General features: G+C 39.6%; 1 protein-coding gene across 1 annotated transcript in view; it reads left to right on the forward strand.

The window, feature by feature from the left end:
* The window catches only part of LOC123245871 (carboxyl-terminal PDZ ligand of neuronal nitric oxide synthase protein-like), a 441624-nt gene that overhangs the window by 377066 nt on the left and 43011 nt on the right, over positions 1 to 21547 (forward strand). The window contains exons 6-7 of the mRNA XM_044674861.1: positions 3586 to 3727; positions 19115 to 19281. Of these exons, the coding sequence (XP_044530796.1) occupies positions 3586 to 3727; positions 19115 to 19281 (309 nt within the window). The remainder of the gene's footprint in view (positions 1 to 3585; positions 3728 to 19114; positions 19282 to 21547) is intronic.

A 21547-nucleotide genomic window follows, 5' to 3' on the forward strand; every position in this document is an offset into this window, starting at 1 on the left:
GAGAGAGAGAGAGAAAGAGAGAGAGAGAGAGAGAGAGAGAGAGAGAGAGAGAGAGAGAGAGAGAGAGAATGAGTGAGAGTGTGTGAGTGAGTAGCATAATCAATGCTAAAAGGAAATATAAAAAAATCAGTAGAAATTAGTGGGAAATGGGCTTGAATTCCAGTTCCACAGCTTACTACCTATATGACCTTGGGCAAGTCATTACTCTGAAATTTTGTTTCCTAATCTGGAAAGTGACAGGATTGAACTCTTATGACTTTTAATGTCTCATGTCTTTCTGGCTCTAAATCTTATCTGATCCCATGAGGCTGAGGGAACAGGATATTTATTGTCCTCTTTCATTCTACTTTCATGCCATTTGCAAGAAAAGTGAGTACCTGTAGGGATTCCTGTGTGAGAGATGGAAACAAGACACCCAAACTTCCCTTGAGCATGTCCTTCTGTTTGGTTCTGAGAATTCCTTGCCAAAGTTTGTCCCATTCCTCTCCATCCATTTAGTAACACATTCATTAAAATTATGAGATGAGGCAGAATGGGAGAAGAAGTCATTGATCTAAAGAAACGGTGAAATATTTGGCATACCCTTATTAAGTAGTTCCTGAGATTTTGTAGCAATGAATCTGCTGTGGAAGCTTTTCTATACCCGCGTCCTAAGCTCTGGGGAAGTCATAAGTAGGAAACTGTCAAGGAACACTTTGCTAGGAATTAATCACTTCATTCAGATTAGGGACATTTGGGTTGATAGGTCCATTGAAACGCTGATGATCTTCCTTCCATGTTTGAGATTTTGCTGTATGTTATGTTATTACCAGAACAGAAGTTGAAATTTTTATAAGTTTGCAAAGCACTTTGCATTATTACATTTGATCCTCTTAGCAATCCTGTGAGGTGTGTGCTGTTATTGTCCCCACTTTACAGGAGGGGAAACCGAGGCTGAGAGGTACTAAGTGACTTACCCAGAGTCACACAACTTATACACACACACACATACACACACAAATCGGAGGCAGGATTTGATTACCTAAGGGATTCCACAGCTATTCAGTGTCCACATTCATATTTGAACTCAGATCTTCATAACTCTTGGCCCACTACAACCTTCCAAAGTGACATTCAGCTGTTAATGACTATTCTTTGGATTTGGTTATTCAACTTTGTTTTTAATCCTTATTTTCTGTCTTAGAATCAAAACTGTTCAAAGGCAGAAGAGTAATAAAGCCTAGGCAATGGAGATTAAGTGACTTGCCTAAGGTAACACAGCTAGGAAGTATCTGAGTCCAGATTTGAATCCAGTATCTCCCTGGTCTTGGCCTCTCTATTCCCTGAGCCACCCTCATTCAGCTACTTCTAGGAGTTGCTAGCTATGGATAGACTCTAATCTAGACTAAGCTTCTCCACCTAATCTAGGAGAGTCTTCATCAGATGCCTTGCTAGAGCCTGTGTAAGCCTTATCTGGTTCATTCTCAATCAGTTGAGTAAACTGATCACATAAAAGCATGACCAGTTCTTTTTTTTTTCCTTCAGTAAATTTGCTTCCATTTATTTAGTTATTTATTTTTGTCTTGTTTCCGGAAATTTTATTTAATATATTTAGAGTATTTACCCACAGTCACAAGATTCAAGTTCTTTCCCTCCCCTCCCTTCTTCCCCACCCCCCCGTAGCCAATGAGCATTTCCACTGGATTTTACATGCCTCACTGATCAAGACCTATTTCCATATTATTGATATTTGCACTAGGATGATTGTTTAGAGTCTACATCCCCAGTCATATCCTCATCAACCCATGTGATTAAGCAGTTGTTTTTCTTCTGTGTTTCTACTCCCACAGTTCTTTCTCTGGATGTGAATAGCATTCTTTATCATAAGTTCCTCCTAGTTGACCTGGATCATTGCATTGCTGCTAGTACAGAAGTCCATTACAATCGATTGTACCACAGTGTATCAGTCTCGGTGTACAATGTTCTCCTGGCTCTGCTCCTTTCACTCTCCATCACTTCCTGGAGGTCGTTCCAGTTCACATGGAATTCCTCCAGTTCATTATTCCTTTGAGCACAATAGTATTCCATCACCGACAGATATTTGACCAGTTCTTGAAGCTGTATTACCTGTTGTTTTAAGAATAAACACTAAATTTTTATTTCTTCCAGAATATATCATGGGATCAGCAATAATACATTCTAGAATCAATAAGGCATTTTAGAATTAACAGTGGCACATTCTAAAATGGGCAATGGGAGAATGCATTCTAGAATCAACTGCTAGGATATGCTCTGCTGCCAGGAGCCAAGGGGTTTTACTATACCACTGTAGGTTCTTCTAAATATGCATCTTAGAAGTTCAATGATGAAATTAATGAGCAAAGAGTAAGGACTTGGCCACAGACAGTCAGGTCTTAGTGAGGCATTGCAGTAGAGCAGAAAAGACCCTAGACCTACACAGAGTCAGGAAATCTAGCTTTGAATCTTATCCCTACCACTTGGTTACTATGTAGCATAGGACAATTTACTTACTAACCTATCTGGACCTCAGTTTCCTTATCTGTAAAGTGGGGACAAAAATACTTGCACCTTCCAGGATTGTTGTGGCAAGTAAATGAGAAAAAGTATGTGGCGTGTATTTTAATCAGAAAGTAAGCTCTTACAATTATCATTTAAGTGAAAAATGGAAAAAAAAAATGGGGAAAAAAACCTCTTAGGGTTACTGTGACAATCAAGTGAAATAATATTTATTAAGTGCCTGGCACATAGAAAATTTAAATAAATATCTCCCTGGGGAGGGAATGGGGTGGGGAATCATGAATCATGGAACCAAGGAAAAGTATTCTAAAGGAAAAAAAAGGAAAAAAAAGTTTTTTAAAAGTTCCTTTTCTCTAATAAAGCTCTGCAAACAAAAAAATAAATAAATGCCTCCCTCCCTCCCTCCCTTCCTTCTTTCCTTCCTTTGTCCTTACTTCCTTCCATTATTGTGAGAACCAAATGAGATATTTGTAAAGCATTTTGTACACCTTTAAGTATTACAAAAATATTACCTATTACTGGTGATAACAATCATAATAAAAATGTGTTGTTGAATATTAGTTGTTGCTCTACTCCTTTTAAAAAAATATCACATTTGAATAAGGGATAATGGGTCATTCTTTTAGTCACAAATCCTGTCTCACCAAGTTCTAGCAATAATTGGCTGATCGAATCTGAGATTTGGCAATAGTGTCTATGAACTTTGGGGAGCCTGTGGGCAAGAGCCATGCAGGATGGGCAGGCCTGGATTGGTTAAGTTTGCATTGCTCAAGGGAACTCCCAAACCATTGCAACCACAGACCGATTTGGATATTTTCAGAGAGTTGATTTCCTGGAATATTTCAGGAAGGTAATTTTTTTGTTGTTCTCTCCTTTAGGAATATGGACATGTTTAGATATTCTTCCATATTTCCATGATGTGGCTTTGCCCATGGACAATCAGATCTTAGTTTTTGTCTTTTTGGGTCAGTTTCTCTCATTTCTCCCCACTGGTCCTTTTCCCCCCATTGTGGCTCAGCTACAATGTCTTCTCCTCCTTCACTCATTCCTTTCCATTCTGTCTCCTAGAGTCAAGCTATGCGGATAGTCCGGACTGTGGGCCAAGCCTTTGAGGTGTGCCACAAACTGAGCCTGCAGCACACACAGCAGAATGCAGATGGACAAGAGGATGGAGAGAGTGAGAAGAACAGTGACAACTCAGGGGACCCAGGTAGGATGCTCCCACCGTGATTCTGACATGGGCTGTCAAGCTGCATAGGAGAGGTCTTTAAAGCTAGACTTTGGTCAGGCATAGAGTGGCCACGTATTGATTTAGTTACTCACTTCTTTCATGGCTGAATGACCATAATCCCTTCCAGGGAGCAATCCTTCTTTGGGAGTGTCATCACCACCCTGCCCCACAGTCCTCACAATCTCACGTGTCCTATAGCCTTGGAGTATTCTCATCAGAGAAAACACTTCATCTGTTTGGGTCTCCATCTACTATCAAATGGAAACTCATGAGGTTGGAGGAGACGACTTCCAAGACCACATCTCCTTAATCTTATGATCCTGTATTGGGATGCCTCACATTCTGAAGGGCAGTGTGCCCAGCTCTCATTTATTCTCTGCCTCAGGGTAGAGGACGGCAAATGACATTCGGGACTGCCCAGAAGTCATGATATACAACTGGACCCTCATCTGCCTACAAGTTCTATGGTCTGAGCTGACCAGGATGAGTGGTTAGACTTACCCTAATAATTTGTTCTCCCAGTTTGTAATTAATTTTTATTTTCATATTACAAGAGAAAACAAATACATGATTTGATTTGAAAATAAATAATTAGAAAATATTTTGGAGTTCAGGTTTTCAAAACTCAGGGAATTCTAGACCATGAACTGTTTTTATTAACTTGATTTTAAGAAACATGAAAAATGTAATTTCACTTCAGTTTAACTGTGCTGAGAACAAATTCTCGACTGTATTGTTTTACATTTCAGTTTGGGTTGTGGGGGGGAGAGTAGATTGTTTAGTGGATGGAAAGCCAGGCCTAGAGATGGGAGATCCTGCGTTCAAATCTGGCCTCAGATACTTCCTAGCTATAAGACCCTGGACAAGTCACTTGACTCCAATTGCCTAGCCCTTACCAGTCTTCTGTCTTAAAACCAATATACAGTATTGATCCTGAGATGGAAAGTAAAGATTTTTAAAAGAAAAAAAAAATTGCAGATAGAGAGAGCTTTAGGCTCAAAGTCAGGAATACATGGGTTCAGATCCATTTCAAACACTTACTAGTTGTGTGACTGTGGACAAGTCACTTTACCACTTTATGCCTCAGTTTCCTCAACTGTAAAATAGGGGTAATAACAGTGCCTACTTTCAAGGGCTCTCGTGAGGATCAAGTAAGAAAATATTTATAAAGGTCTTAGCACAATGCCTGACATATAGTAGGCATTTAATAAATTCTTGTTTCTTCCTTCTTTATCCTGGGGAACAAGAAAAGAGAATCCAAAATATGTTATTAAAGAGAAGGCTAATGAACATATAGAAAAGTAATTGATGGGCAGCTGGTTGGCTCAGTGGATAGAAAGCCAGGCATGGAGATAAGAGGTCCTGGGTTCCAATCTGGATTCAAACACTTCCTAACTGTGGGACCTTGGGAAAGTCACTTAACCCCCATTGCCTAGCCCTTACTGCTTATCTGTCTTGGTACCTACACTTAGTATTGATTGTAAGATAGAAGATAAAGGTTTGGTTTTTTTTTAAGAGAAGCATTTATTAAGCTCTTGCTATCTACTAAACATTTTGTATCACAAATATAAAAAAAAAGATAACTCCTACCCTCAGGAGGTTAAATATTAATTAGAGGAGATTCCTCCTCAAGGAGCATCATTGCAGGGGAGGGATATCTGGTTTTTTAAAGTTAAAGAAATGGAAGGCTAGGCAGCTCAGTGGATTGAGAGCCAGGCTTAGAGATAAGAGGTCCTGGGTTCAACTGTGGCTTTGAATACTTCCTTACTGTGGGATCCTGGACAAGTCACTTAATCCCCAATGCCTGGCCCTTACCACTTACCAATACACAGTATTGACTGATTCTAAACTAGATTTTTTTTTTTGAAAAGTTAAAGGGATGGTGAGTGGAACTTTTGTGGGATTAATGGATACATCCTTTCTAAGAGCAGTGACAGAATTGATTTTATTAAGACTCGGCAGCTGGAATGGGGTTGGGGTTGGCCCATGAAGGAGACAGGGGTGTTCACTTTTTAGACTCTGACCTCCCTGAGGACAGGGGCAATGATTTTGCCTTCCTTTGTTTTCCCAACACTCACTCAGCTCAATGTGTGACCCATAGTAAGTGCTTAATCACTTCTTGTTGACTGACATTGATTCCACTCTCAAAGGAAATGACCCTGGGAATAAATAGAAGCCCTAGAACCAGGATTAAATGTTGTGGGTCACCAATCAGGGAAGTGGGAGTCTAGTACCTGGGTTCTAGATTTACATAATGCAAAATTATTTCTAGTTAGGAAGACTTGGCTCCTGGCAAAGAGTTGGTGGAAGAATGAAGTTGAGAGCTTAGAACTTAGCCTAGATATAACAAGTGACCAGAGAGACGGTGAGATTGCAGATCCATCAAAATCACCTTCTGTGCTACCATTGAATGATGTAGAGAGGTGTCTGGGCCCCATCTTTTGCTTTGGTGGCAGCTCTCTTTGGTGAAGTGACAAGAAGGTCATTTGAAAACCATTTGATCTGTGCCTTTCTTTATTGTTCCTTAAACTTTAACGAGACCTTCCAAAAGGTGGTTTTTCTCTTCTCTTACTCTTGCTCAAAGTCAATAATACTCATGAAGCATTTATTATCTACTCTAGACCAAGCATTATGCTAAACCCTGGGGATACAAATAAGGGGAAAATACAGTCTCTGCTCTCAAGTAACTTACAATCTAATAAAGGAAGACAAGCCACAAAAAGATGAAATATTGGGGGGTGGCAGAGGGCATCAAATATAGGGACATGATGGCAACTTATGGGATATGAAGGGCACCCCCAATGGGGAAAATATAATTGCTCCTCAGGGTGTTAATGTAACTAGTCTAGCTCTTGTCATGCAAAAGTAAAGAATAAGGAAGCTGGTCCATATGGCCCCTTGTTTCCCTCCCTTTGTTCCATTTGCTGGAGACAGAAAGGGCTTGCCCTCCTCCAAGTGTGGGCCAGAAGGTATGTAGGGAATGTCAAGTCTGTAATATTTAAAGGATTAAAGGTGTCAACAACTAGATTGAAATGTGACAACAATGAATGAAAATCTTAGAATTTTTTTTTAAACCCTTAACTTCAGTGTATTGGCAAATAGATGGAAGAGTGGTAAGGGTGGGCAATGGGGGTCAAGTGACTTGCCCAGGGTCACATAGCTGGGAAGTGTCTGAGGCCAGATTTGAACCTAGGACCTCCCATCTCTAGGCCTGACTCTCAATCCACTGAGCCACCCAGCTGCCCCTAAAATCTTAGAATTTTTTAAAAAAAACAAGGCAAGGAGAATTTAGACTGTATATTATTAATAGCATATTATATACATGTCATATATAATATATAATATTATTATTAGACTCCTGAAAGGGAGGCCTATTATACTGCTAAATAATGTGCCCCAAGGAAATGAGGGAACATCTTTTGGTAGAAAAAGTTTAGAATTATTCTTGACTCGACTCTTGCCGTCTTGGTTCTCAGGCCAGCAAGGATGTGGATTTTAGCTTCCCTAAACTTAATTAGTCCCTAAGATTAATGTGGTTCTATCCAGCTCTTTGTTCTCTGGACCTAGCAGGGTCAGCTGTAGACCCCACTGTCAGCCACATGATGAGGGTCCTACAACTTGGCTTCTGGAGATGCCAGGTTCTCCCAAGGACCAGAATTGATTTCTCTCTGCCTTGATCTGGCTTTGCCAACATGCTTTTTTTGACTAATGGAACCCATGAAAAGAAGCAGTATTTAGTAGGCACTTCCTATGAGCAAAGACAAAAGCATAAAGCAAGCCCTATCCTCATGGAACTTACATTCCTCTGGAGGGGAATATTAAGTCAGAATAAGAGGCCTCTTTGTATTTACGTTTCCCTATAAACTCCAGACATTCAATAAATGTTTTATGCTGGTGATTGCTATGGCAGTAAGAGTGATGATGATGGTGGTGATGGTGGTGATCAGGTAGAGTTAAATGAAGTAGATTGGAGTAGGTTGTGTTAAAAGAGAAGGTTCCAAATCTGTCTAGATTCCACTTTTATCTGCTGCTCAGAGTAGATCATAGATGGAAGAACTCTGGTCAGGGACCATAGAGGCCATCAAGTCCAAACTCCTTGATTTACAGATGGGGAAACAGAAAGCCAAGGTGAAGTAAGCTTGCCAGGCTCGCTTCACCAGATTGCCAGGAACCAGATTCAGATTCATATTTCTGCCTCTCCTTGCAATGTGGACTTTCATGAAAAATCACTTGCTATATCAGAACTATTTCACCCCAAGTCTTGTAAAATGGGATATTGATGTACATTTCCTGCTTATTAGAAGTGCTAAAAGAACAGATTCATTTGGAACAAATATATATTAAGGGCTTAGGAGTGCAGGAGTGCAAGGCACTATGGGACAAGTGGTGGATATAAAGACTGAAACAGTTCCTTCCCTCAAAGAGCTTATCTTCTCGTGCATGGAGAGATACAAATACAACCAGATGGCTAGACACAAGATAATTCAGAGAGATGGAGTACTAATCAAGGAGGACTTTCCCAAGGAGATGGCATCTGGGATGACTACCATGTGGACTTCATAGTGATCATTATAATAGTTAGCATTTCTATAACCCTTTTAAGTTTGCAAAGTGTTTTACATACGTCATCTCATTTGACCTTCACAAAGACTATGAAAGAGGACATTATTATGATTCCCATTTTACAGAAGAGATTGAGGACCACACTGCCACCAAGTGACTGAGGCTTGACTCAGGTCATTGCAGACTCACAATATTCTCTCCACTGTGCTGTCTAGTAATCTTCACATTAAAGTTAATTGCCATTTAATGGGATTTTATGGTTATAAGATGCTTTGTGTATCATCTCATCTGAACTTAATCATTCTGTGAGATACAGATATTGTAAATACTTTTATCTCCATTTTGCAGATAAAAAAACAACTCTAAGAATCTAGTGACTTTTTAAACTTTTAATTTGGGGAAGAGGGAAAGGGTTGAGACCTCCATTGGCTTAGTGGCAGGATCCCCCCACAGATTGGATTCCAATACTGATAGATTTGAAAAAAAACTGCTTTGTGTTTCTGCCTCAGACTAATTTGCCCCTCTTTGAGCGCCTTCACAGTCTCCTCTTCTGGAGGGCTCATCATACTGATGCCAGGCTTAGCTTGGATACCCCCATCAGTTTTAGCCTAATCGAACCTCAGACTTGAAGGTAACCAGCTTTTCCAAAGTCAAAAGTTGTCATTTTTAGTCATGTCCAACTGTTCATGACCCCATTTGGGGTTTTCTTGGCAGAGATCCTGGAATCCATTGCCGCCTCCAGTTCATTTGGCAGATGAGGAAACTGAGGCCACCAGGGTTAAGTGACTTGGCCAGAGTCACACAGCTATTAGGTGTCAGAGGCCAGATTTGAACTCAGGAAGATGTCTTTCTGACTCCAGATCTCATCCTCTACTCACTGCACCAAGGTCAAAAGAAATCGGCACAACACAGGTTCTCTGACTTCCGGTATGTCAGATTGCCTCTCGAAAATAATAGACTCACACACAGCAAGCTGCTTTATTCAGTTAAGAATGAAAGCCAATTTGCTTCTTTCTAAACCGTAGGGATCGGGCTTTAGAGTTACATGCATGTGGAAACGATTGATGGTGACTCATCCTTATCCCCGGTGTTCATATATCTTCCTTGGTGACATCTTCCTCCTGTGGTGGCCTTGTTGGGAGAGTTGGTTGCTTATCCATCACCATTGTCGGCTATGTAGGTTTTATTCCAGGACAAGGAAAAATACAAACTGTAAAGGGAAAAAAAAAAGCAGGGAAGTTGTCTTTCCAAGAATGCCTTTCCTCAATTTAAAAAGAGAAGACCCACTGCCTAGAGGCTCTCTGTTTGATCACCAGGTTTCATCAATCTCCCCATCAATCTTCAGCACTTAATCTCCAAGGCATCAAATTGTTCCCAACAGATTGGACTGCATGAGCAATGGGACCCTTTGAGGAGTTGGACTATGGAGAGCAATTAAGACTAGAGAGGAGCTGGCAGGACTGGGGAAAAGGGCAAAGCTAAAGCTGTTGCTCTTGGCAATGGAGGAAGCATTTACTAAGTGCCTCCTGTGTGCCACGCATCGTGTTGAATGCTTGGGTATGGAAAATGGCTAAAAGCAGTCCTTGCCCTCAGGAAGTTTACAATCTAATAAGATCGCCAATATGCAAAACCACTATATCAAACAAGGTATATGCAGCATATATACTGATGGGAGAAGAGGAGGGATGAAAGTGTTTTCTCTAAAGGCAAACAAATTTGAAGAATAATCTTTTCTACCTGTAGGAAACTTCAAAACCACCTCCCCCCCTTCTACTACTACTACTACTACTACTACTACTACTACTACTAATAATAATAATAATAATAATAATAGTAATAATAATAGTAATAATAATAATACACATAGAACTTAGGTGGGGAAGCTAAGACCATTCATAGTATGGCATGCTGGAGGCCAAGAAGCATCACAGAATAATGAAGGAGTGGATTTGGAGTTAGAAGATGCCAAATTTTTAAAAAAATCTTTACCTTCCATCTTAGAATCATAACAGTAATTTGATTCTAAGGCAGAAGAATGCTAAGGGCTAGGCAATGGGGATTAAATGGCTTATCCAGGGTAACACAGCTAGGAAAAATCTGAGGCCAGAGTTCAACCCAGGATCTCCTGTCACCTAGCTGCCCCCTAGGACTCAAATTTGAATCTTGGTTCTTTTATTTATTACCTGTTTGACCCTGGATAAGTTAAGTAGCCTCTAGGAATCAGTTTCCTCATCTGTAAAATGAAATTATTGGATGTGATAACCTCCAAGATTCCTTTCAGTTCTTATATACTATAATCCTAGGAAGGTTTCACCTTTATGTGTATAAGGGACCACTAGAAGGTTCAGAAGAGCCCTTGACTTAGAGACAGGGAGACCCGAGTTCAAATTCTGCCCCAGATACTCAATCAAACCCTGGGCAAGTCATTTTAACTTCACTCAGCCTGAATTACATCTGTAAAATGGGTATAGTAATAATGGCAACTACATTATAGGGTTGTTATGAGGACCAAATGAGATAACATTTATACTGTTGTTGTATAGTCATTTTCACTTGTGTTCAACCAACTTCATGATGTCATTTGAGGTTTTCTTGGCAAAAATACTGGAGTGGTTTGCCATTTCCATCTCCTGCTTATTTTATAGATGAGGAAACTGAGGCAAATGTAAATTTCATGACTTGCCCAGAGTCACACAATGTCTGAGGCAGGATTTAAATTCAGATCTTCCTGACTCTTAAGACCTGTGTTCTATCTGCTGTACCACCTACCCATTCCTCCTTACACACATTCTACAGTCCAGGCAAATTGATTTCTTGCTTTCTGTAGCCATGGCTCAATGTGTTATGCCCCTTGGAACTCCAACTCTATTCAAGGTTTAGCTCAACTGTTACCTCCAAGAAAACACTTTCCCTGATGTGTCTAATTGTTAGTGCTTCCCCCAAATTACTTTGTATTTGATTTTTGTGTAACATGTATGTATGATACACACTTGTCTTTCTACATGCCGTATCCACTTAGAAGACTGTAAACTCCTTGAGAACTGGGGCTGCTTTCCTTTTTTTTTTGTCTTTGTATCTCAAGCACCTACCACAGCATAGTTGGGCTACCCTAGGCTAGAACCATCTTTAGATACCACAGCATAGACTATTTTTTTTCAGTCTTTAATCAAAGCTGATTGAGTTGAATGTCCTGATGTGACAGTTGGGTGAGTCATTTACTTATTTGCGGTTTCAGTTTCCTCATCAGTAAAATAAGATGGCTGGAGGGTTCTTTTCAAGTCAAAGATTACTACTTACAAAGCTACCTGGAGTTGGAGGCTAAACCTTTTGATTACAAGCACAGGGCAATCAATGGAGTTCCTTAGAAACCAAGGGTCAATATTGCTTCCCTTGGCCTCTATCCTAAGTCAATGGACAAGATTCTTTGCATATGATAAGTTCTTAAAAGATCTTTATTGGATAGAGTAAAACTGGAAGTGACTGTAATTTCCTGATATAGGGCACCTTAAGATTCAGACAAGACCTTGGGCAATTTTGCAAAAAGCTAATGTGTTGGGCAGCTGGGTAGCTCAGTAGATTAAGAGCCAGGCCTAGAGATGGGAGGTCCTAGGTTCAAATCTGGCCTCAGACACTTCCCAGCTGTGTGACCCTGGGCAAGTCACTTAACCCCCATTAACCCTTACCACTCTTCTGCTATGGCTCCACGATGGGAAGGTAAGAGTTTAAAAAAAATCAAAAAACAACCTAATGTGTCCATATTTGAAGTGTTTCCATTTAATGAAGTGTTTTTTTTTTCCTAAAGGAGGGAGGCTCCATTTTTATCTTCTATATACCCTTCTCTGTCTTAACTTTTTTTCTTCCCCCTTGCCTCCCTAGAATTGCTCCTGCAGTTGGAGAATTTCACATTCCGTGCTTTTGGGCAGCTCCTGCCCATTTGCCCCTCTGGAGCTCAGATCTAGGAAATGCCACCACTCCAAGTCACCTTATGCCACTCTGTGCTATGGCTGTGGTCCTTACAGGTTAATGGTTCCTGGATTGGAACCATTTGGAGGTTCTTCTCCTCCCAGAGTAACATATGAAGGAACAATTCTATTTCCCCAACAAGCCCTCCTTGCCATCCTTTCATCACTACTAGCCTGCAAGATCCAGAATGGAGATGTATCATACAAAGATTTCCAAATGCCTTCTTTTCAACCAACTTAAAAAAAAACAAAACAACAAACTCTTACCTTCTGGCTTAGAATCATAACTGTGTATTGGTTCCAAGGCAGAAGAGTGGTAAGGGCTAGGCAATAGGGGTTAAATAATTTGCCCAAGATCAATCACATAGCTAGGAAATTTCAGAGGCCAGAATTGAACCCAGGACCTTCCTGTATCTAGGCCTGGCTCTCAATCCACTGAGCTACCTAGCTGCCTCCTCAACCAACTTTTAAAAAAATTAATTCCCTCTGTAATAAAAACCTGTCAATTTTTGGAATAAATATATATATATATGTATGGTAGTGGGGGGAGAGGAAAATGGAGTCTGATAAACTTCGAGCTCTTATGAAGAAAAATACTTTATAAGTATTTAAATTATATAAGTATTTTAAATTATCACTATTTAGTAGATCGGGTAATCAAGTATGTGAATGCCAGTTACTTGCCAATAACCCCTCCCCAACCATCCTTCCCTTGCTTCAAAGAAGGACAATTAAATTAAATAAAACAAGAGGTTGGCCAGGTCTGACAACATATGCCCTCGTCTTTTCCACTGAGAAAAGGAAGGCTCACTTCATACATAGTCAGTGGACAGAAACATTATTTAGGAGTTACATGGAGCCTCGACCTTCTGTTCCTTAGCCTCAGAGTGATTTATTACATAGAGTAAGAATGTGCTGTTCAATATGTGCAGAGTTCATATTCTTTCCCATTATCAGTAGGAAATACTCTCTGAGTTATTGGTCTATTAATGAGGTTGGATTTGTCTCTCACTCAACCCTCCATGCACACATTAGCCCTGGCTCTTTTGTGATATCTTGCTTAATCAAGAGAATGGGAGAGGCAGTGCCGTGCAGTAGAAGAGAGCTTGATCTGGACTTGAAAGACTTGGGTTCAAATTCTACCTGGGGTAATTGTGTGTGACCTTTATAGCTTCTCTGTAAAAGGAGGAGATTGGTTTAGGTGTTCTGCAAGATCCCTTCCAATTCTGAATCTAGGATTTCAAGTTCAAGCCAAATCTAGGTCAAACTACAAACAGAGCATTGGTCTGAGAATCAGGGAAATCTGGGTTCAGTCACTTTAACATCCATATAAATCAATTTCTTTCATTGTAAAATGGGGATAACAGTAATACTTATCTGCCACGATTGTTGCAAAGATTAAATGAGATAATATTTCTAAAGTACTTTGCAAACCTTGCCATGCCATATATGAATATTTACCATTATTGCCTGAAAATTATACTGATGAAAAAAAAACCCAACCTTAATTAAGGTGGTTATAGGACCATAGATTTGTAACTCGATAGTCTTTAGGAGGTCTTCTAAGCCAGTCTCCTCATTTTACAAATGAAGAGAGCAAAATGAGAGGGAGGAAATGCCTCTAGTTCTACAATGCCTTCGGCTTAGAACTAAAACACCTGATATCTAGGTGTGTGATTGGGTCTGTCATGAACTCCTCGAGCTAGAAGGGATCTTAGAGGTCATCTTAAAGCAGTAAAAATTGTTTCCCAAAGTCTAGAGACTGCAAACTTCTCCTTCTCATATTAAGAAACTGACAGACTGTAGCCCAAAGGTAACCTAGATTCATGACAGTCATTAGAGAGTAGCCCCTAGCAATGTTTGGGAATTTTTCTTCCAGTGTTGGCAGCTTCATTTTTGACATGCATTATCGGAGATGTGGGGTAGACCGGAAGTTTGAGAGGGTGTGGGTGGGACGTGGGAATCAGCAAGGAAATAGCATCGTGGAAGATGAACTCAGATTTCCAGTTCTAGGCTAGAAGCATCTTTAGATGCCAATCTAAATTAATCTAATTAATCTAACTTAATCTTTTGAAAACATAATGACATCCAATGAGCATCCTAAGTGCCCTAAGAGACAGAAACATGAGTGATTCCTCAAAGAGCTTATGGTTTATTTGGGGAGAAAAGATAGAAGTACCTAGAAAAAGAACGAAATATTGGGAGGAAATATGTGAGAGAATACCTAGTAATGCCCAACACCCTGTGCTAGGCATTATTAAGACACAGAAACATGAGTGACTCCTCAAGGAGCTCTTATGTTCTTATTGGGGAGAGAAAAAAGTACCTGGAAAAAAGAATGAACTAATATAAGGAAATATGTGAGAATACCCTAATGACATCCAAGGTCTCATGCCAGGCACCCTAAAAAAAGACAGGAACATAAGTGACTCCTCAAGGAGCTGATGGTCTAATTTGGGGGAGAAGATATAAGAACTTGGAAAAAGAATGAGCTATTGGGAAGAAATACGTATTAAGTACCAGATGAGTGAGCAGGATAGCCTGATACAGTGAGAGTGAGCAGGCCAGGCACTTCGTGTGTGTTCTGCCACCATCTTTAGGAAGCTATTTGCCTTCTCTGGGGCCAAAGTTTTCTCATCTGTAAAATGTGTAATTTTATCACCTGTAAAAAAGTGCTTTGGACAAGATGTTGACAGAATTTCTGAGTTAAAAAGGACCTCAGAGGTCACATGATGCAACCATACCTGTAAAAATCTGTTATGATATAATGTCATGCCCTGTTATTTTTTTTCACTTAGATGTTTTATTCTCTTTTCTTCCTCTTTCCATGCCCAAAGAGGTACCACTAAACCAAAACAACAAATTGACCAGGTCTGACAATATATATTTCATTCAGTATTCATAGTCCTTTGCTTTTCTTCTGAGAAGGAAATATATTTTACCATCATGTCCTCTGAAGTCACAATTAGTCACTGCTCTGATCAGAGTTCTCACATCTTTCAATCTTATTTTCTTTTATATTACTATGGTCACATTGTATAAATTGTTCTCTTGGCTCAGTTTACTTTGCCCTATATCACTTCTTTTAGGTTTCCTTGAATTATTTATCTTTATTATTTCTAAGGCAAAATCATTCCCTTCTATTCATATACTACAATTTGTTCAGCTATTCCCTAGTCATTGTACACTGACTTGGTCTCTAGTTCTTTGCTACCACAAAAAGGACTTTTATATAAGTATTTTGGAATATATAAATCAACAGCCATTTATTAAGGGAATGCTGGGAATACAGAGAAAAAAAAGTACAAAAATAGTCTCTACCCTCAGTGAGTTTATATACTAATGGGACCTTTCTCTATATAGCTAAACCCTATGAGTTAATTGCCTAGTTATTCTATTTTTTTGCCAACATTTTATTGAATTTTCTAACATTAAGACAAATTAGGATGGTTGGACCAATTTACTGCTTTACCAACAATATTTTTTTTTTAAAAAAAAATCTTTACCTTTCATCTCAGAATCAATACATATGTTGGTTCTAAGGCAGAAGAGCAATGAGGGCTTGGTAACAAAAGTTAAGTGACTTGTCCAAGGTCACACAACTTGAAAAGTGTCTGAGACCATATTTGAACCTAGAACCTTCCATCTCCAGACCTGACTCTCTATGAGCCATCTAGATGGCTCCCATCAATAGAATCTTAATGTGCCTACCTTTCCAAAGAATGTACCTTTCCTTCCTTTTTTACCCTTTGAAATTTGCTCTGGGGGAATCTAATTTGGTTGTCAAAACATACCTGGCTTCCCTATCTTACAACTGTCTACACTAAAAGGATGCCCATTTCCCTACTTTTCCTCAGCTTCCCCAACTGCCCTCAAACAAAATTCTGATTACTTTCATGCCAGAAACCAATTCGTTGTTATCAGTGAAAACTAGATCCAAAATAAAGTGTCTCCTTATTGATTTCTCTACCTTTTAAAGGCTGATATCCTAAAAACAAGTCAAGAAATTATTAGCTGCTTTAGTTTTGGCAGCAAGAGAACACCAGATAAAACCTGGATAATGTTTCCCAAACTCTTCACTTTAGATTCTCTTTCTGTCCATTCAGCCTCTGATGGCAACATCACCTTTATTTCTCTCTTCTCTAGTTTTCTCCCATGTATTCCCTTCCCCACTCCTAACTTCTTCTCGTTAGTGTTTCTTCTTATACACAGCACTCTCTGCCCTTTGTTTTAATGAATCATTGTCACCTCTTATCCTTTTATTCTCAGGAGGACATGAACTCCCATTTCTTAACTTTCCTCTCAAGAAGCTGTTTTCCATCTCTTTATTCATCTTTACTTCCATTATGTGGAGTTGCGCAATCAAAATTTCTTCAGCAATGGTCCTAATGCTCTCAGATTTTCCTGGGCTTGGCATCTCCATAGGGTAGTCCTCCACTAATAGGTTCAGCTTATGCTAGCTCATTTGACCTACTCTTTCTTCAAGTCTGTGACTCCACTCAGTTCAGTTCAATTCAATAAACGTTTATTGTGTGCCAGGAACAAGAAAGAAGAAAATAGACCTCTTTCCCTTCTTTGCATATTTGGTGGGCTCTCGGTGAGCCATATTGCATATACTTTTATATTGAGCTAATGGATTGGTTATTTGGGATGTATTTTTTTTTTCTTTTTCCCTCTTTTTGGATATAAGCAGTAGCTCTGTAAGTAGAGATGGGACAAGGGATAGATTTAGAAATTAATGTGATAGAAAAAAAACAAAAGATAGCATTTTTTAACTTACCTTTTTGCTATGGATAGCATCCTCTTAGTAGATCTGTATCTCTTCTGATATGGAAAGTGATTGCCTAAGCAGTTGCCCACTCCTTCTGGCTGTCCAACTGGCCACAGCTGTTGCCTCTTCCTATAAACTCCCTCCTAAGTTCTAAAAAGATCCATCATCACAGTTCCCAGGAGCGACCTGGAGGAAATCCAGATGCACATTAAATACTTTGTAAATATCAGTCATTTTCCCCCAATGGCCTTTGTGGGTTCTCATCAGAAGAATCCTCAGAACAATTTGTTCTATGAAGCAAACACTTAAGACTGTTGAAGTCTGGGTCTCGAGATGCAGTAAAAGGAAGGAAGACAATCAAATCATATTCATGTGTCTAGTTCAGTTTTGTCTGGTTCATGTCCTAAATTCCCAGGACCTGGGTGTCTTAGGGCTTGTTGGCTTAGCCCATTTTGCATTCTTTTGTGAAAAAGAACCTATAGACACTCACTCTTGGCCCATGTAGATGCAGACTCACTGACTGACCAATTGCTGCCATATCTGAAGAGGCTTACTTTAGGCTTTGGCCATTTAGGCACCAGGGTATAGTGGACAATGCACTGGACTTGGAATTAGGAAGAAAAGACCTGAGTTCAACTCACTTATTAAAATCATATTTACTATTTGACACTGGATGAATCATTGAATGTCTGTGGGCCTCAATTTTCTCTTCTGTAAAATGAGGGGATTGGATTTGATGATCTTTGTGATCCTTTCTGGCTGTAAATCTGTGATCCTATGAACCTAAGAGAGAAGAACATTTAATTTAGGTTGCAAAACCTGAACAGAAGAGAGTCTTATATGTTTACAGATTACAGAAGAAAGTTTCGTATTTATGCTTACACATAGATTCATAAAGATGGAAGGGATTTCAATGATCTATTCCAGCTTGTTCATTATACATGTAAAGAAGTTTAATTCTCATGTGAAGTGATTGGTACTGAATAGATATGCCCTTTTGAGTGAAATCTATATGTCTTCCTTCCAAGACCACCTAACTTGGAACACACACTTTGAAAAGGATCTAGTATTGTGCAAATGTAAGGTTCATACAGTCATAAATTTAGAGCTAGAAAGGAACCTTAAAGGTCCTCCTATTCAACCCCATATTTGGTAGATGAAAAGCCCAAGGCTTGGAGATGTTGAGTGATTTGCCCAAGGTCAGAGGTGAGATTTGAACCCATCTTCCTGAATCTTCCTAGAATCTAGCACTCTATCCACTGCATCTGTAGTGTCAAACTCAAATAGTAATGGGGTCTACTAGACATTATGTAAGGATCCCTAAGGACTGCATATTGACTTAGTTTTTTTGTTTTTTGTTTTTTTGTTTGTTTGTTTGTCTTCTGTCTTAGAACCAATACTAAGTATTGGTTCCAAGGCAAAAGAGTTGTAAGGATAAGACAGCTGAGATTAAGTGACTTGGCCAGGGATATGCAACAAGGAAGTGTCTTAGAAGTCAGACTTGAAGCTAGGACATCTCGTTTCCGAGGCTGACTCTCTATCCACTGAGCCACCTAGCTACCCCTTGACTTACTTTTAAAATATGACTTCTCTGTTTTATTGCATTTTTTATTTATTTTGTTAAATAGTTTCCAATTTTATTTTTAATCTCCTTCAGACTGCACTAGTGAGTGCTGTGGGTTACATGAGGCCAAGAAGTCATATATTTGATATCTCTTCGCTATACCAAACTGATTCTCTAAATCAGTGATGGGCAAACTTTTTACAGAGGGGGCCAAAGGAAAGGAAATGCTCGTCTGTCAGTCTGTTTCTAAGGCAACTCTTGGAAGTTTCATTGTATCATAATCTACTCATTGTATTCTTCAGATTAGGAATAATGTCATGCAGCCAGATAGAACATTTCAGGGGGCCCCATCTGGCCCACAGGGCATAGTTTGCCCATCACTAATCTAAATTGTTTGTTGCATTGGCCATGACAGGTGAGAACTCTACCACTAAATCACCAGCCTAGATAATGATGTTAGTCTTGTTGCAGGGCTATCCCTCACTGCTGCTGTCTTGTCTCTGTAGCCCGTCAACTGACTGGAGCAGAGAAGGCCTCCACAGCCACTGCAGAAGAGACTGACATTGATGCCGTGGACATCCCTCTCCCAGGGAGCGACATCCTAGAATTTAGCCGAGGAGTGACTGACCTTGATGCGGTAGGGAAAGAAGGAGACTCCCTCAAAGACACCAAGGTAAGCAGAGAGTTCTTCCCCCACTCCACCATCCCAACTGTAGGCTAGAGGCTCTGCCTTACTCCCACCTTAATCTTCAGTGATCCTGAGGGTTTCTGTAACCCCTTAACCAGCAAAGGATGGAACTTAACCACAGAACTGTTGAGAACAGAATTCATCTCCCCACAACTCAACTGAGTAATGGAATGGTCCAAGTCTCTTATATAATAAAACATCCAGCTGCTAGAAAAGACCGAGGGGGAGAACCAGAGAGTTGAAATGGAAGGACAGATGGAAACCAATTTCAGCTAAAGGAGATTTCCTTCCAGTTCAACTTTTATGTTTAGGGCACAAACTCATGGTATAGACCTCTGTTCCTTTTGAACATGAATCTCAATGGGTTTAGAGCCCCAGATCAGGGAAAGCTATTTCAATATCCTGCAGGTCAGCAGAGTAATGCATTGGAGAAGGCTCGTCCCCTCCTAAATCTTTCTCCCATTTTCTATGTGGATTTCCCTAATGAGGGCCATGACTTAACTCCTGTATCTTTTTATTATTATCTCCGTGGCCTAAAATGACTCTGCATTAGGGGATGGTTAGCAGTGAAAGCCAAGAGATTGGACAATATGGGCCATCTGTCTCCCACTGAGTCAGATTGATTGCCAAAATGCCAAAATAGCATTGTCCAGCTGTATTGTTTATTCAAGAAGTTCTACTTTCCCAGCCCTTAATCAGTGACCACCAGACAGTGATCACTGTCTCCTGCTCTGGGCCACATTGGAGAGAGTAGCATGAACAGCTCTCAAGAGCACAAACTGGCTCTTCTTACCCATACATGCCAATGATGGACTTGAATTTAGCACACCGATCTCATTGAAAAGAGTCCTGTCTCCCACATTCCTTGCTACAATATCTCCATGCCTCCTCAATCTATACTATTCTTTTTTTAAACCCTTACTTTCTATCTTAGAATTGATACTAAATATCAGATCTAGGGCAGAAGAGCAGTAAGGCTAGGCAGTTGGAGTTAAGTGACTTGCCTAGGGTCACACGGCTAGGAAGTGTCTGAAGACAAATTTAAACCAGAACCTCCCATCTCTAGACCTGGCTCTCTATCCACTGAGCCACCTGGTTGCCCCTAACCTATGCTATTCTTATCCAACTCCTCCCATAAATCCTCTACAGAGGAGGTTCAGGCAATAGGCTGGCAACTTTTCTCTTGGTCTGTTAACATTTCTTAGTGATGATGAAGCATAGAGTTATCTCCCTCTTTTTTCCCTCTTTTACTATGTGAATGGCTCACTTCTATTTCCAACCCCAGAGCTCTTTGATGCTGCTTCTGGAATGCAGTTTATCATTGGTAAAATAGGGTATCCCAAAAGCCTTAGTATAATTATAAGATATGAAAGTTTAATGCATGTCTACCATACTTCTCTGCATCGCCTTTAGGTAACCTAATCAACCAACATCGATTTCTTAGTGATTTTAGTATTTTCTGATTCATAGCCATATAACTGCACTAAAAGACTACTATTGTGAAAAGGTTGAGTTTTGGTAACTTGGAGGTCATTAAAAATGTTGCACAATTTTCTAAATGCATATAATCTACCCCTCTTTTTTTCTATTCAATCCAGAATACAGATAATTGCCCATATGCAGTATCTGCCCAAGTACCTTTCATCTAATTCCATCTTTAAATGCTGTTGGGATGCTCTAGCTCAATTGAGTCTCATGTCAAGCTTCCTACAAACTTCTGTCCCTCTCTGTTTTTATAAAGCAGTATGACAGCTAACAGTTCACTATTCTGAGACTGTAAACTGATCTTGTCTTTAACTACCATATCTCTGTTTCATAAGGAAATTTCTGAGGTCTTTAGATTCTAGGCTCTTTGGGTGGGAAGTGTTGAATTTAGGATGAGACAACCCGAGTATGATTTCTGGTTCTGCCACTTACTATCTATTTGACTTTGGGCATGTCATTAAGCCTCAGGTTTCTCACTTCCAAAATGAACTAGAAAAACCTTCAGGGTCTCTTCTAGGATCCTGTGATGTCTTCCTTTATCCATTTCCTTCTCACTTTTTTTTAATGATAACTTATTGAGGGTAGAAATTTTTTTTAAGTTGCATGCCATATCTTCTACTCTATATACTTCTAATTTAGTGTTGATGCTGATCTTTATTTGAACAAATTGTTGGTTTGACCATAAACAGGCAATTGATTGAAAAATGACTTCCATATTGATCATTTCCTGTTTCTCAAAATATAATTTAAAATTTTTTCTCTGATT

The sequence above is a fragment of the Gracilinanus agilis genome, chromosome 4, assembly GCF_016433145.1.
Source record: "Gracilinanus agilis isolate LMUSP501 chromosome 4, AgileGrace, whole genome shotgun sequence".
In the NCBI taxonomy this organism is placed as follows: domain Eukaryota; kingdom Metazoa; phylum Chordata; class Mammalia; order Didelphimorphia; family Didelphidae; genus Gracilinanus; species Gracilinanus agilis.